Consider the following 16,070-nt stretch of genomic DNA (forward strand, 5'->3'; position numbering starts at 1 on the left):
CGTGTTCCACTTTGCCTCATGAACTTTCAATTAGTTCTCGTAAACTTATGGCTCGTGCCATGTCCTCCTGCATTTAGTTATGTCAGTTATTCAGTCAAATTGAGGGTCACTTTCGTCCATTTAAGTTGGGAGTTGATCTTACCCCGTACAAAAATATGATCAAGATTAGAAAGTTGTAGATTAGATTTTCGTCGATGCTTACAAAAAGGTCATATAAAAATTTCATCTGTACTATTGAGTAATATATGAATTCAACTCTCTTTGTAATAACCTATGGAAAACCTAAGCAGTTTCCAAATAAACAAGGGTATTCATACCAATCACTTCTTTTGGTGTTGCTTGAGAAACAAACAAAAAACAATGCTTTGAAACTCCTACATTTTCAGCTCTTTCTTTCCTGCATAGGAAGGAACAAGTCCCCACCACAACCATGGCATCCCTTCATCATCTTCCTTGTCTTCTCCTTTCTCTGTGGTTCACTCAATTTCCTGCAGGTTTTGCCTCCGATGCATCTATTAACGCCACTCTCATAAACCCTTTGAGTTGCTCTGCAAAAATCATGACATGTAATGCCTCACTGTACCACATCAACATCAGTCTGAACAAAGAACAAATTGCCTCTTTCTACTCTGTCTATCCATCGGAGGTCAATCCTATAAAACACAACAGCAAACAAGATTACCTCGTAAGTGTGCCTTGTTCTTGCAAAAACATATCTGGCACTGTTGGATATTTCTATGATACAACCTACAAAGTGAAGCCATCAGACACATTTTATGATGTCTCCAATCAAATTTACAGCGGCCAACCTTTGTCTGTCAAAGAAGAGCTAAAGAAATTCGTTCCAGAAGCCAGCTTTCCCATACATCTTCCGTGTGGTTGCGTAGAAAGTGACTCTCAGATTGTGGTAACATACACAGTCCAGGAGCATGATACACTGTCAGATATTGGAAATCTGCTGTCTGCCGAGATTGATAGCATAGAAAACATGAACAAAAATATGACTGAGAACCCTTCATTCATAGTTGTGGGTTGGGTGTTGTTTGTTCCCATGGAAAAGAATGGACTTAAAACATCAAAAACAGGTGAGTTCTGTTTTAGACTTCTTGACTAAATTTCATGTGCTTGAAATATCTAAGACTCTATGTCCACAGTTGAAAAAAACAAAAAAATGTTTCACAACCAACATGAATGAATTTGTTGGTCAACAATTTTTACCACAAAAAAAGAAGTTCTGAATCAAATCGAAATTTACTGGAAATCAGATTACTACAAGGGTTTGATAATTATTTGATATGATGTAACTTCATTTCATTTTGCTTTGTTTTCTTTCAATCTTCCAATACTGCCGATTTATGTATTCTTACATAGACAAGTTTATACAAGCATTTCAGAAAATTCACAGATAGTTTTCTATGGGAGATGACGGTCATTGCTTTGTTTTTTATCATCAGGAATCAGACACAAGTGGATAATACTGATTGGCATAATATTAGCTGTGACATTACTTTCAATCAGCACACTGATCCTTCTCCTTTATAGGAGAAGAACACCAGAAAAAAATGTGGAAGTTCCAACTAAATCTGTGTCCAGAAGCTCCAAAAGCTTGGCTGTCCATAGATCTTTTTCCTTGCATAATCAGTTACTTCATAAAGAAAACATGGAAGGTCAGATTTAAACTCCAACCATCTCTAGAATTTAATAATTTGTGCATGTTGGATTAGCTATGCCAATATGCCTGGAGAGGGAGAAAATTGCTCATTACAGTTAACCTACATTGTTGGTTTTATAGATGGGCCAGTTTTTGAATCAGATGGACCGGTAATATTTGGTGTTGAGCAGATTGAAGAGGCTACCTGTTACTTTGATGAAACTAAGAAAATTGGAGAGGGTGGATATGGTAGTGTGTACTTTGGAGTAATAGGGGAGAAGGTATGGAAAGACCCCACAAGTTTTTCTCCATTTCTACCTGACAAAAGTTACAAAACTAAGCCACATATATGTTGTTACATTAAGTTTCAGAAGATAACAGCTGCTTCAACTTTCAGGAGGTTGCCGTAAAGAAGATGAGATCGAATAGTACCAAAGAGTTCTTTGCAGAGCTGAAGGTCTTATGCAAGATCCATCACATTAATGTGGTGAGTAATCATTTCTAAATAAATGACCTCCTCTGAGTTCTAACATGGTGTGAAAGAAAGGCTTTAGCAGAATGATCACTTGTGAATTCTCTGTTTTAGGTGGAGCTTTTGGGGTATGCAAGTGGAGATGACCACCTCTACCTGGTGTATGAGTATGTTCAGAATGGATCACTGAGTGAACATCTTCATGATCCATTACTTAAAGGTATTCAAATCATTTCACAGCCACACACCTCTTAAAGGACCTCTTACATGGAGAGCTAATAATTAACTTGCAGCTAAATGAGATGAAGCTAACCAAACTTAAGTATCAGAACAGGCTTTATACTAGTGCTCAGCTGCAACAAAGACTATATGTTTTCAAACTTAGGTCATATATCTAATAATTCTGGAGTTTTTTGTGTGCTTGGATCCTTAACCTACAAAGCATTGTTAGGAACTTCACTATAATAGGCTATTAAATCAGGTCACCAGCCACTCTCTTGGACTGCAAGAACACAAATTGCACTGGATGCTGCAAAAGGTATTGAATACATTCACGACCACACAAAAGCTCGATACGTGCACCGTGATATAAAGACAAGCAACATTCTACTTGATGAGGGGCTCAGGGCAAAGGTATCTAAAAAATGATTTCATTCTTCACCATGGGGATCTTTTTAATGCAGCCATGTTTGATTAAAGTTTTCCTGAATTTTATTGTACAACTTCTGTTAAAAGTTAGTAGGTTAAAATTCATTTATGTAGGTAGCAGATTTTGGTTTGGCAAAGCTAGTTGGAAGAACCAATGAAGAAAACATTATAGCAACAAGGCTGGTTGGAACACCAGGCTATCTTCCCCCAGAGTAAGTTTTATGTCTTTGCCTTTTATACAACTATCACAAAGAACACTAAGGTAAACCTTCACACAGAAACAAGTTTGTCTTAGTTGTTGGTGTATCTGACCTGACCTAGTATGTGTTTCTGAAAGATCTGTCAAGGAGCTCCAGGTGACTCACAAAACTGATGTATTTGCATTCGGTGTGGTGCTAGCGGAGCTGATCACAGGGCAACGTGCACTTTTCCGTGACAACCGTGAGCCTGAGAAGATGAAATCTTTAATTACAGTTGTAAGTTTCCACAGACTTTGACATATATTTACATGTTAAAATAGAGTTTATCAAAACCACACATGAAACATGAAAGTGAACAGATATCTATGTTTGTCCAATGAGTGTACTTTAACAAATATCAATTCATGCATGTCACAACAGTACAATCTAAATTTAATTTTCAACACATCGTCAGATTAAAAAGATATTCCAAGACGAGGATCCAGAATCAGCTTTAGAGGCTGCCACAGATGGAAATCTTCGGAGCAACTATCCCATGGAAGACATATTCAAGGTTTGCTTTATTAATTATATATCCTTTTATCTTTCATTTTTATTACTTCGAAGATAGAAAAAAAAGAGTCAGATCATATATATATACGTGTTGCAGATGGCAGAGATTGCTGAGTGGTGTTTGAGTGAAGAAGCAGTGGAGAGGCCAGAGATGCGGGAGATTGTTGTGATGCTCTCGCAGATTGTGGTATCTTCAATTGAATGGGAAGCATCGCTTGGTGGGAATAGCCAGGTTTTCAGTGGTATATTTAATGGAAGATGATCCTAAAACACTTGTTCACACAGTGATTGCTTGTTTTCTGCTAAATGATCTTCTTCTTTTTTGGGTGTAATTTTGTTACATGTATTTTCATCTTATATCAATCAAGTGAGTTTCTAGATAATTTGTTGTATTTTCTTTCCCATTTTAAGTCTCTAACTAATTTTGTGTTGTAGTCAAATGCAGCTCTAGTAGCTCGTAACCAATTTGTAATTTTTCAACATTTGGCATATAAAGTAAGACAAATAAATAAAAAGACATGTATAAAGTTATTAGTTTGATTCTTGTTTTAATGCAATAATAAGATTGATATGGAAAAAAAAGAAGTAAAAGAAACGAACCTTTTGATCAAAACCAAATGTAGTAACCCTTTATATGCTTTGATCCCATCCCACCCACAACTTTTGGCCTCAACTTGGGGTTTTTCAATTGACACTTTTGTGTGTGTGTGTTTTAGGCTTATTTGCTGTAGTACCTTCTAAAACTTTGGTCAAATCTCACTTTACGTCCCGAAAGTTAAAGTGACCCACTTAGGCCCCGTTTGGGATTGCTTTTTTTGGCCAAAAACTTGCTTCACTTTAAAGTTAAGCAGTTTAATATGTTTGGTAAAAAGAAAATATCTCGATTATTTTAAAAGCAATGACTTTTTGACAGCAGCTTTTAAAAGCAGGCTCTGGGTTGCTTTTCAAAGCTGCTTTCAAAAGAAGCAGAGATGAACATTTAATGAATTTTTTTAATTCCCAAAATACCATAATTCATTTTAAAAAATGACACCACCTCCACTTTCACATCCAACTCCACGACTTGCACCACCACATTCACTACCTCCACAACCACCGCCACCACATCCTCTTCCTCCTCATCCTCCACCACCACCACCACCTCCTCCTTCACCTCCACCTCCACCTCCACAACGACCACCACCACCACCACAACCACCACCTCCTCCAAATCCACCACCACCTCCACAACCAACATCACCACCACCTCCACCACCACCACCACCACATCCTCCTCCTCATCCTCCGCCACCACCACCTTCACCACCACCTCCTCCTCCACCACCACCACCACCACCTCCTCCAAAACCTCCAAATCTACCACCACCACCTCCACAACCAACACCACCACCACCACCATGCTGCCACTGCCACCACCTCCACAACCGCCATCCCCACCACCACCAACTCCACCTTCATCACCACCACCACCTCCACTCCATCACTACAACTACCACCATGCTGCCACTGCCACCACCACCACCACCTCCACAACCGCCATCCCCACAACTACCAACTCCACCTTCATCACTACCACCACCTCCACTCCATCACTACAACTACCACCACATGATTAGTACATAACACTTTTAACATCATGTCTATTTTAGTCATTATTCACAGTTACAATAATTTTATATTAAAATTTACCTAACGCTTTTACATTGCTTTTTGTACTAATAGCACTTTAAAAATATTGTTTACCAAACATGGAGCTGCTTTACTTTACGGCTAATTATTTTCAAAGCACAGCAGAAGCAACTTTTTTAAAAAGTGATAGCAATCCCAAACTAGGCCTTAATCCCTTGATCGTGGTTTTGTGTTCCATTTTACCCCCCCACCGTTAACACCATTCAAAAGACCGTCAAAAATGCTGACGTGGCATGGTCATTATGATAAAAGCACCCACGGTGGCCAATTCAGCATCATACATGGCATAGTGGACCCCATATGCTTTTAAAATTCAAATTGAAGCAACTAAGTTCGTAGATTTGGCCAAAAGAAGAAGCTTCTTAATCGAAATAATTTGGGGATTAGGGTTTGGAGTGTATAATCGAAGAGAGAGAGAGAGAGATTCGAAAATCTGAGAAGGAGCGAATATTGCAGAAGAATCAAAGCAAAAAAATCGAAATCTTGGGAGAAGCGCGAATATTGGATAGATTGAAAAAGACAATGACGGTGCCGAGAGAGAAAAAAGGTTCTCAACCCAAGTACTGTAAGTGGCCCTTCTCTTTTGAAATGGAATCGATGAAAGTGAGAGATTTACAAAGTGTGGTCCAGGTTTAAGCTTATTTATTATATGCTTGCTTTGTTGGGTCGAGTCCAAAAGTGTTGAGTTTGAAAAGCTTGGAATAAAAAGTTGTTGTGGTCCCCTATGTCTTGCTGTTATGTTTTCCTGTTTACTAGTTATTTAAGGTTCTTTTAGTGCTTTAAAAATGTTAGTTGCGTGTGAATCTTGCTCCATGTCTGTTTATTGGTAGTTTGGTGGTTGTGTTGTCCTTTTTAAACTATACATATAACAGTCAGGGCCGGATGCACGTTGGGACAAGAGGGGTCGGATGACCCCTTGGAATGATGGAAATTTGGCTAGGGACTCCATGGACGACCCCTTGTAAGCACACCAAGTGCTCGATGAAAGTCCCAGGCCATCTGCTGCGCAGCTGTGTGTGCGCTGCCTTCTTTTTTTTTTTTTCTTAAACGAGCCTTGCCAAACGACGTTGTTTGGTCCAAGGCTCAGTCAATTTTTTTTTATAATTGACATGGCCTCAAAACGACGTCGTTTTGAGCCAGGTTTTGAAAAAAAAAAAAAAAAAAAAAAAACTTCAGCACTTACCCACCCGACTCTGCACAGCAGCTCCAAACCCTTTTCATTCCCAATTTCACTTCTCTTCCCAGCCTCTCAAACCCTAACCTCCCAACCTCCATCACAACTCCTCGCCACTAGTGACCTAGTGCCGATACCACCACCTTGCCGTTGTCCACCACCTTGCCGTCATCCACTGCCCTTTTTTTCAACAAGTAAGCAAAATTTATATTAATAAATTTATAGTGATAATATATATTGTTGATATTTATATTTTTTTTATGTAATGAAATTTATGGATATGAATATGATAACGTAGATTAATTGAGTTTATGCTTGATTGATAATGTGGATTGATTGAGTATATATTGAATATTGATTGATATTTGATATGATAATTTGGTATATGGAATATAGATTGATATGGGTTTAGGGGTACATTGAATATTGATAGAAATTAATGATTGATTGAATTAATTGATTTGGGTTTAGGGTATATTGAATTTGGATAAAAATTAATGATTGATTGAATTAATTGATTTGTAGATTTATGGAACGATTCTTTAAAAGAAAATTATCTACAGATAGTCCTTCTCCGTCTAATCCGGGTAGTTCAAATGCAAGACCAATTGAAGTAGATGAGATATTTGCTAATCTTCAGGCAGACCTTGGACTAAGAACTCGAATGACGGATTATAGTCCTAATATTCGAGATAAGATCCGAAGAGCATATCTACAAAAGGGACCTCGTCGTGGACAATTGTAACTTGTATTATTGGTTTTGTTATAAACTATGAATGGAAGTACTATCTTTCTATCATTTTAGTATTATTTTCTTTATAAAAAAAATTTGGAACTTTTACACTGTGACCCCTTGGCCACATAATCCTGGATCCGCCACTGATAGCAGTGGTTAAAGTGTGTTTTTTTATGTTTTGTTGTGCAGATGACAAAAGAATAGTCACCTTCGAAGTACACCATGAAGGTAGAGTGGTAAAGTCCCTAAACCTCAATGAGTGGTGGTTTTATGTGGGGGGGATTTGTTAATTATTTGGATTGGTGTCTTTTGGACTATATAAATTTGTTAGAGATATATGATTATGCAAAAGAGCTTGACTACCATGACCCAGTGGTTGTGATATGGATACAAAATGGTAAAAAAGTGTGTATAGATATTGATGCTCAGCTATTTGAATGGTGTCATTTGGTGCCTCCTAGCTTTGAAAGAGTGATCGTAATTGACTTGGAACTTGGAACACCCCACTGTTATTTATGTGGTTGAAACTGCAGTGGCTTGGAGGGAGAGGGATCCTATTGCAAGAAACCTAACTGCTGAATTTGAACAAGAAGATGAGAGTGATGAACAGTCTGGTTATGAGGGTATGTATGAGGAAGATGAGGATGATGAAGAGGCTGTTGAAGAGGCTGTTGAAGAAGCTATAAATGTGGAGGATAAGGGTGATGAAGAGGCTATAAATGTGGAGGATGAGGGTGATGACATTGCTGTTGATAAGGCTATAAATGAGGAAGTTGAGGATGATGAAGAGGCTGAGAATGACAAAATGGCTGAAAATAAGAATGAAGACAGTGAAGAACATGAGGAAGACCCTGAATTTTATGATCATGCTTATGAGCAAAGTGAAGATGAACAATGCTTGCTGGAGAAAGATAATAAAGCATTTGATAACTATGTTGACCACAATGCTACATATATTGGTCCAACTGCAGATGAAGGAGAGAAGTCAGATGATTTGGATGTAAGTGATGTTAATAGCTTGGATATTAGCTTATGTGATGAGGTTGATATGCTTATGAGAAAGAGGAAGAGTAAACTGCCCAAGTTTGATGATTTTAGGCATGACACAGATTTGACTATCCCAATCTTTAAGTTTGGTTTAAGATTTCCTAGTGTCTATGTATTTAGGAAAGCAGTGAGAAACTATTCAATATTTAACAAAATGAAGATTAGGACCAAGAATGATAAAGATAAGGTTTGAGCAGTTTGTGATGGGATCCATAATGGAAAATGTCCATAGTTTGTTTATGCTTCAGTTGTAAATGGAAGTAGCATGGTTCAAATTAAGAGTTATGAAGATGAGCACACTTGTGGGAGTGTTGAACGCAATGTCCATGCTAACTCATTGTTGTGCCTCAAAAGAGGTTTCTTTTAAAATTTATAAACTCGCAAGCGCACGAATCGAATATAGCATAAGCGTGTAAGAGCGAGATCGTACCCAAGGGATTGCGTGTAAAGATGGAAAACCAATTTCACCCAAGTTAATTTCATTGCCAACCTAGTTGATTTAAATGGTGATTTGTTTGTTCATAAAGAAAATTAATTAAAGCATAAAACAAATACGGAAATGACAATAAACTGAAATTAAGATTTACATTTATAAGAAAAATAACTAAGGTATTAGAATCCACACCATTATTCCATAAGATCCTAATTATTTATCTTTCAATTCCCATGGAGTAGCAATCTAGAAATCAATCTACTGCTTTCTCAAGATTTATCAATTAAGCTTGTAATTTAGATCATAAGTAAATTTTCCTTCCCTTCATAAGTACAAATTCTAAGCATAATATGTAAACAAAATTATTTAACTACAAAGGATCAAAGTTTCCTAAGCATCCTATGTGAAAAAGTTCATTATTTGAATAACAAAATATCAAAGAAATTTGTAAATTAGAAATAAAAACCAAGGGTGAATTAATAGATTAATCCAAACTCTTAACTACCACAAATACATGTTATATGTCACAATACATGATAGAAGTGGTGAAAAGAAGATTAATCTATTAATCATGTGAAGTGAAAATTATAATCATTGAACACCACAATATTTGAGAATTGAAAATAAAAACTAGAACTCTATTTAATAATGGTGTTTCATCCAACCTTAGTTAGGTAATTTAAATAGACATAATTAATATTTAAAACAAAACAAAGAAACTAAAATACATAATTTACATGAGAACTGGGAAAGGAAGAACAAGTTTAAAAGAGTTATTAGCTCTTGGTTCTTTCCTTTCCATCATTGTTCTCTCTCTTCCTCACTCTTTCTCTCTTTGCCGTGTATCTCTCTTGAATTTCTCCACACCACCCTTCTCTTGAGAACAATCTGAAAATATATATAGCCTACAAGTGCCAACAAGTGCTGGCTGCCACCTCCATTTGTTTCCAAAGTGGTAACTCAATTCCAACTTGAATTGGTTTCCACCTTCCAACTCCATCACGTGAGTTCAACCAAGTTTGGCAGCCAACTTTTAATTCTTTAATGAGTTCTATCTTTATGAAAGATTGGGGTGGCAAAGTATCTACAAATATCTCACAACCTGAAGATATCTTGACAGTTGTTCCAGCAACTCCTTTGCTGCAACTAGTTTTCTCACTTCACATTGCATCATTGGTGAGCTGTTGTAACATGCAGATCAGTTGGATAGGCTACACTTGTTCAATGGAGCTCAAATTTGGATATGTTCTAGTCAACATCCATTGGAACAAGTTTCATGAAGATCTTCACCTCATCCGAGCAACGGAGCATGCTGATCCAAGGCCAAGAAGATGACCTACGAAAATGAACAAAAACAGAATTTATAACCAATAATGCATTTTTAGTTCATTTTCATTCTAACCAAAGTAAAACTTATTAAAACACAAAAAAGAAGTAAAAAGCTATAAAATGTCAAGAACTAACTCAAAATATTGGGTGAATAACATGATAAATCATGTGTCAAAATGAACATAACACTCATCATGGTTAGCAGAGAGATAATCTACACAGTTGTCTAGAATAATAAATTGGGATGTAAGAGCTTTTAAGCAAATGGTGAATGAAGATCTATGTGTCATAGCTTCAAGATTACAAATATACAAAGCAAGGCAAAAGGCAACTACTGTAAGTGAGGGGACTTACACAAAACAAATTGAGTTTCTTTGTGATTATGTTCAGGAGCTAAAATGGACAAATGTGGGAAGTATTGTAATCATTAAGTCCAATTTGGAGGGTGACAAATCTAGATTTCAAAGGATTTATATATGCTTGGCAACTACAAAGAAAGGGTTTATTGATGCTTTGAGGCCAGTTGTTGGTTTGGATGCTTGTCACATCAAAGGGCAACACCCTGGCCAATTACTCCCTGCTGTTGGTGTTGATCCTAACAATGGTATGTATCCAATAGCTTATGCAATGGCAGAGGCTGAGAATTATGAAACTTGGACTTGGTTTTTGGAACTCTTAGATGATGATTTTGGCATTGAAAATACTAATGGGTATGTGTTCATTACATATACACAAAAGGGCTTAATTGATGCAGTGGGTGACATGTTCCCAAACTATGAGCATAGGTACTGCCTTAAACATTTGCATGCCAATTTTATAATTGCTGGCTATAGAGGATTAGTTCTGAAACAACATATGGAGGTTGCTGCAAGAAGTACAACTATACCTTGGTTTCAAGCAGAGATGAAAAAGCTCCAAGATTTGTTAGGACCAGCTTTTAATTGGTTGGCAAAGCTTGATCCAATGCAGTAGTGTAGATCTCACTTCAAAACACACTCAAGGTGTGACATTCTCTTGAATAAAATGCTCTGCTCTGTTTTGGTTATCACATGTGTTTTAGGTAAGAGAAAACATCTGAATGTGTTTTGATGGGTTGAATGTTGGTTTTATGTTTTGTTGTGTCTTGGTGAACACGTGTTTTTGGGTAGAAATTGTCTGTTTGATCTTTTGTTTTCTATTTTGTTTTTGGATACAAACTGTTTGGCATTATCATGGATATCACAGGTGCATATTTAGTCTTTTGTATTTTGTTTTGGCATTGCCATGGATTGAACATGTGCTTACAAATTCTTTCTTTCGAGTTATGTACAAGACTATGTACAATTTATATACAAGACTATGTACAAGTTATTAATAAATGGAAGTTCAAAAGCTCTGAAAGGTTTCAAGAATTCTTGGTATATACAAAAGTGTTTAGTTTTAACTATTACAAAAGGTCTTTGAAACCATTACATTTGCAAAATGCTACAACCATTACATAAGCCTCTCATCTCACTAAATTGTCATTCTACAACATACACATTACCTAACTTTCAAACATACCACATTGCCTAACTTACATTACATAACATTGCCAAACCAAACCATAAACACAAAGGCCCAAGAAATAAACAAAGCAATCCACAACTTCTTCTCTCTTGCTCTCGCGCGCCCAATCTGATCTTCAACTTCTCTCATTGTCCTCAGCAGCCAAGCCACCAGAGCTTTCTCACGGGGAGGCATTTCAATATCAATCCATAAATAAATAAAAACCACAATCGTTTTTCCCCCTCTACATTCAAACAAAAGTTCCATCACATTCTAACAATTTATTGTCCAAATTTCGATAAAATAGTAAATCCAAAACCTACCTCTGACTTTGGACACACAAAGAACCCTCGAAGTGGATTGGACTCTGTTCAAGAAGTCTACAGCCAAGTGTTCGGTTCATTTTTACACATGATTTTTCATATTATTCACCCACTATTTTGAGTTAGTTCTTGACATTTTATAGCTTTTTACTTCCTTTTTGTGTTTTCTTAGATTTTACCTTGGTTGGAATGAAAATGAGCTAAAAGTGCATTATTAGTTATAAATTTTGTTTTTGTTCATTTTCGTAGGTCAACTTCTTGGCCTGGGATCAACATGCTCTGGTGCTCGGATGAGGTCATGATCTTCATGAGACTTGTTCCAATGGATGTTAACTACAACATATCCAAATTTGAGCTCCATTGGACAAGTATTGCCTATCCAACCAATCCAGCATGTTACCACAGCTCTGGAAATCCGATTTTGGCCAGCTTTCACCTCCTTTGTGTCATCTTAATTTCTTGTTACCATAACTCTTGGTAACAAGGAATTACCTTTGTAAAAGAGATATTTTCTGAAGTATTTGGCATCTTTGTGAAGTCAAGGCTTCATCATGACAAAGGGGACAAGGGCAAAGGCTTTAGAGGAAAGAATGAGTTTTATATTAAAAGTGTGAGCTGGAAATGATGGGAAAATGAGCAAAGGGAGTGCAATCTGAAGTGGGAGAGGTTTTGAACGTGGGGAATGAATTCATTCTATCATTCTAGACATAGAGAGCAGATTTTGGAGAGCTGGGAGCTAGGAGAAAGCCAAGGTGTAGCCAAGCAAAGTGGAGAAGAAAGCTTCCACCATTGATGACCTTGAAGCTTTCATCATTTTCTCAAAATCTGTAAACTCTTTCTAATTTTATTTTGAGCTTGTATTTGGAATAAGTATGAGCAACTAAACTCCATAGCTAGGGCTTAGGTTGAAGCCCTAAACATGATTACCTTATTATTTTGATGCTTGAGTGTATGAATTTCTAGACATTGTTGATGAATTCCAATTCACCAAATTAATCTATCCTTAATGTGTTTTTTTCCTTGGTTGGCCATCTTTGAAAGCATGCTTCTTGAGATTGTTGGGATTATGTGTATCTTCATGTTATCCTAAGCAATAAATGGATGAAGTAAGAATCATCCATGTGAATTGGTTTCTTGAATACCTAATGTAAACACCATGCTATTAGGATTCTTGTGATGTTCATATTCTCTTTGAACTTAATGGGTTCTCCTTGTAATTGAATCGAAGTACGAACCATACCTAGGTTCGGTTATGGGGAGGGCACAAGTATTGTAGCACGAACCATGCACTTTACGTACATTAGAGAGAATCAATGCGTCTTGAGCCACGACCTATGGTCTTGATTGCGAACATCTTCATTAACACGTTTAGAGTTCATCACTTGAGTATTCATGAACATAGGTAGAATTGTTTAGGGTGGATTCCGAAACCCTAGTGTTTGTTACATTTTAATTTCACATTGTGATAATTCATCTCTGCCATTCTCATTTAAATTCAAAGTCCATTTACTTTTTTTTTTTTGATGAGAAAAGGGGGTTAAAGAACCCCAAAGGAAAAAACACACAGATTACACAACATTTATCAAACGGGTCTTAGCAACCCCCAGCGAATCATCAGTCAACAGGTTGCCAATCCAAACAGGGCTATCATCAAGGTACCAATACCCCATGTCAAGGTTGTGACTCCAAGTAGCTAAACCATCTGCAACAGAATTCCTCTCTCTATAAATGTGTTGAATGTCAACCCTTCTAAACTGGTTCATGATCCTCTTGTAATTACTAACCAGGCCAGCAGTAGGATGAAAATTATCCACCTCAGCATTCTGTATGAGCTTCACAGCAATAGCTGAGTCCATTTCAATAACAACATCATCAACATGTTTTTCCACAGCAAGCTTTAGGCCAAAAAACAAGCCCCATAACTCAGCTTCAAGAATTTTTCCTTTCCCCAAATTGACAGCAAACCCACCAAGCCATTGTCCTAGGTGGTCTCTGAGAACTCCTCCAGCACCAATAGCTCCAATACTTTCTTTGCGGGATCCGTCCACATTTAGTTTAACCACCCCCAAAACAGGGGGAATCCAAGCCAGCATGACATGCACCCTATCAATATTATTCTGGATGGCAGCAGTAGCTTTAATCCATTCCTTAGCATCAGACAAAATTATTTCTCGCATATTATAAGGTAGCGGTGCTTCATTTTTAAAGATAAACTCATTCCTCCATTTCCATATGTGCCAGCAGATGAACACAAATAAAATTTTCCAAGGGATCTGAGAGGATTGTACCTTAGAGCACAGGTTGTTTAAAAGCCAAGGGTGTAACTCAGCTTGGTAGAAGGAGGAGTCAAGAGTATTAACAATAAATAAATTCCACACTCTTCTTGCTCTAGGGCAGTCCCGCAGGATATGCATGGTTGATTCAATAGGCCACTCACAAATGTTACAATCCGGATTTGCAGTTAAATGCCTGTGAGTACGCTGATCATTCGACAAAATTTTTTCCTGGAAAACCAACCAGAAGAAAATTTGAATCTTGGGAGGGACTCTGAGTTTCCATAGCACTTTCCACCAAGGATGTAACCACTCTGTCCCTTTGAAAAGTAAGTTGTACGCCGACTTGACAGAGAACAACCCATTAGGAGTAGGTTTCCAGATTTGGCAGTCCTTTAACCGCCCCCCAAAGTCAGCAGGACAATTTATAATTTTTTGGACCCAATCCTCAGGTAGCACACTTTGTAGCTTTTCTACATCCCACCAGCCATTAGTAAAGAAATCTGAGACAGCAACATTCAAATCTCTATCAGGAGTAGCATCCACATGGTAGATAAGAGCTTCATCGCATAACCATTTGTCTTTCCAAAAGTTGACACGATCTCCTTTTCCAAGCCTCCAGGTCAATCCTTTATCAAGAATTTGAGCACCAAATAAAATCCCCTTCCACGTGGGAGAGCAGTTTTTCGTAGGAGTCAAAGGAGGTTCACAAAAGGAATGATCCTTTAAGTATTTTTTCTCAAAAATCTGAGACCACAAGCCTTCCTCCTTCTTCAATAATCTCCAGGCACTTTTAGCTAGAAGGGCTTGGTTCATATGATGAGTTTTCTTGAAGCCAAGACCACCATGGCTCTTAGGTCTACTTGCAATGTCCCACTGACATAGATGAATTTTCTGTTTCTTGTCACTGCCTCCCCAAAAAAAATTCCGATTTAATCTATCAAGATCCCCACAAATACTCATAGGCAATTTGACAGTTTGCATAGCATAAATAGGAATAGCAGAGGTGACAGCTTGGATTAGAAATAGGTCACTTGAACCAAACCAAACCCCCCCCCCCCCCCCCAAATGTGTGTGTGAGTTGTGTGTTTGATAAGTTGTGTGTCTTGTTTACTGAATTCTGTTTATTTTCGTAACTGTTTTGGACTTTTGGTCCGCGCTGTGTTCTTCGTTTTTGTGTGCTGAATCGAACCGTATAAAGAACGTGAATTTTGGACATACGGTTGGAAAGTTATAGGTCAAAAACTAGACAGAGGTCGAAACTGAAAAACAGAGAAAACGACTCTGTGCAAAAACGACCGCTCGCTCATCACGCAAAAATTAAGTTTCGACTCTGTGCTCAAACGACCGGTCGCCCTTTTCTCACGACCGGTCGCCAGACACTGTTCACGCACTATTCACGCACTGTTCACAGGTGATACAGTGGTGATAAAATGGTGATAGAAAATGTTGTTTGTGTTTTTCTTTAGTTTTCTTGTGTTGTTTCATTTCTTTTACACTTCTTTACTCATTTTTAGTTTCCATTTTGCATTTGTGCATTTGTGGTGTGTTAAATTAGTGTTCTTTACGTACTCAAATTAGAACTCATAGGAAGCCGACAAGTTCTTCGTGGGATCGACCCCGTACTTACATAATCTATACTTCATTAGATTCGTGCACTTGCGGGTATTTTTAATTGGTTGTTTGCACATTAATTTGTGTCCTTTTAGGAATGCAACACCAAGCAAGCCTGCCACAATAGCAATGAGGTGCAGCAACGACCGGCTCTTCTCCTCATAAAGGTTCTTTCCTCATCTTCACACCCTTTAATCGAAGAAAGATGGAGAAATTTTTCTTTGGATATAGAACCTTACATCCTTGAAATGGTGGTAAGTAATTTTTCTAGATTCAGAAACCCTTGAGCTGCTTAGATTTGGATTTTAAAAGCATGTGTGGTCCATTGTGCCACGTAAGATGCTGACTATGCTCAGCAATTGGCCACGGTGGTTGCTTTTATTATAATGACCTTGCCACGTT

At 37.6% G+C, this 16,070-nt stretch overlaps 2 protein-coding genes across 2 annotated transcripts; both read left to right on the plus strand.

Moving 5' to 3' along the window:
- The first annotated feature begins 265 nt into the window (after positions 1-265).
- On the plus strand, positions 266-3,994 carry LOC110773591 (lysM domain receptor-like kinase 3). Its single transcript, XM_021978115.2, has 10 exons — positions 266-1,085; positions 1,455-1,667; positions 1,793-1,932; positions 2,049-2,138; positions 2,238-2,343; positions 2,605-2,756; positions 2,886-2,983; positions 3,109-3,247; positions 3,426-3,524; positions 3,621-3,994. Exons 1-10 carry the CDS (start codon positions 431-433, stop codon positions 3,783-3,785), a joined length of 1,857 nt encoding a protein of 618 aa, XP_021833807.1. The 5' UTR covers positions 266-430; the 3' UTR covers positions 3,786-3,994.
- Positions 3,995-10,195: 6,201 nt separating this feature from the next.
- Positions 10,196-10,903, plus strand: LOC148297804 (uncharacterized). Its single transcript, XM_088248386.1, has one exon. The coding sequence runs from the start codon at positions 10,196-10,198 to the stop codon at positions 10,901-10,903; it is 708 nt and encodes a 235-aa protein (XP_088104512.1).
- The last annotated feature ends 5,167 nt before the right edge of the window (positions 10,904-16,070 follow it).

The sequence above is a fragment of the Prunus avium genome, chromosome 1 (assembly GCF_965620075.1).
Source record: "Prunus avium chromosome 1, drPruAviu1.hap1.1, whole genome shotgun sequence".
Taxonomy (NCBI): Eukaryota; Viridiplantae; Streptophyta; class Magnoliopsida; order Rosales; family Rosaceae; genus Prunus; species Prunus avium.

Coding starts and splice junctions, on each gene's coding strand:
- LOC110773591 (XM_021978115.2), top strand. CDS start 431: ATGGCATCCCTTCATCATCTTCCTTGTCTTCTCCTTTCTCTGTGGTTC. Junction 2,344..2,604: donor TCATGATCCATTACTTAAAG/GTATTCAAATCA, acceptor CTATTAAATCAG/GTCACCAGCCACTCTCTTGG. Junction 2,984..3,108: donor CCAGGCTATCTTCCCCCAGA/GTAAGTTTTATG, acceptor TGTTTCTGAAAG/ATCTGTCAAGGAGCTCCAGG.
- LOC148297804 (XM_088248386.1), top strand. CDS start 10,196: ATGGTGAATGAAGATCTATGTGTCATAGCTTCAAGATTACAAATATAC.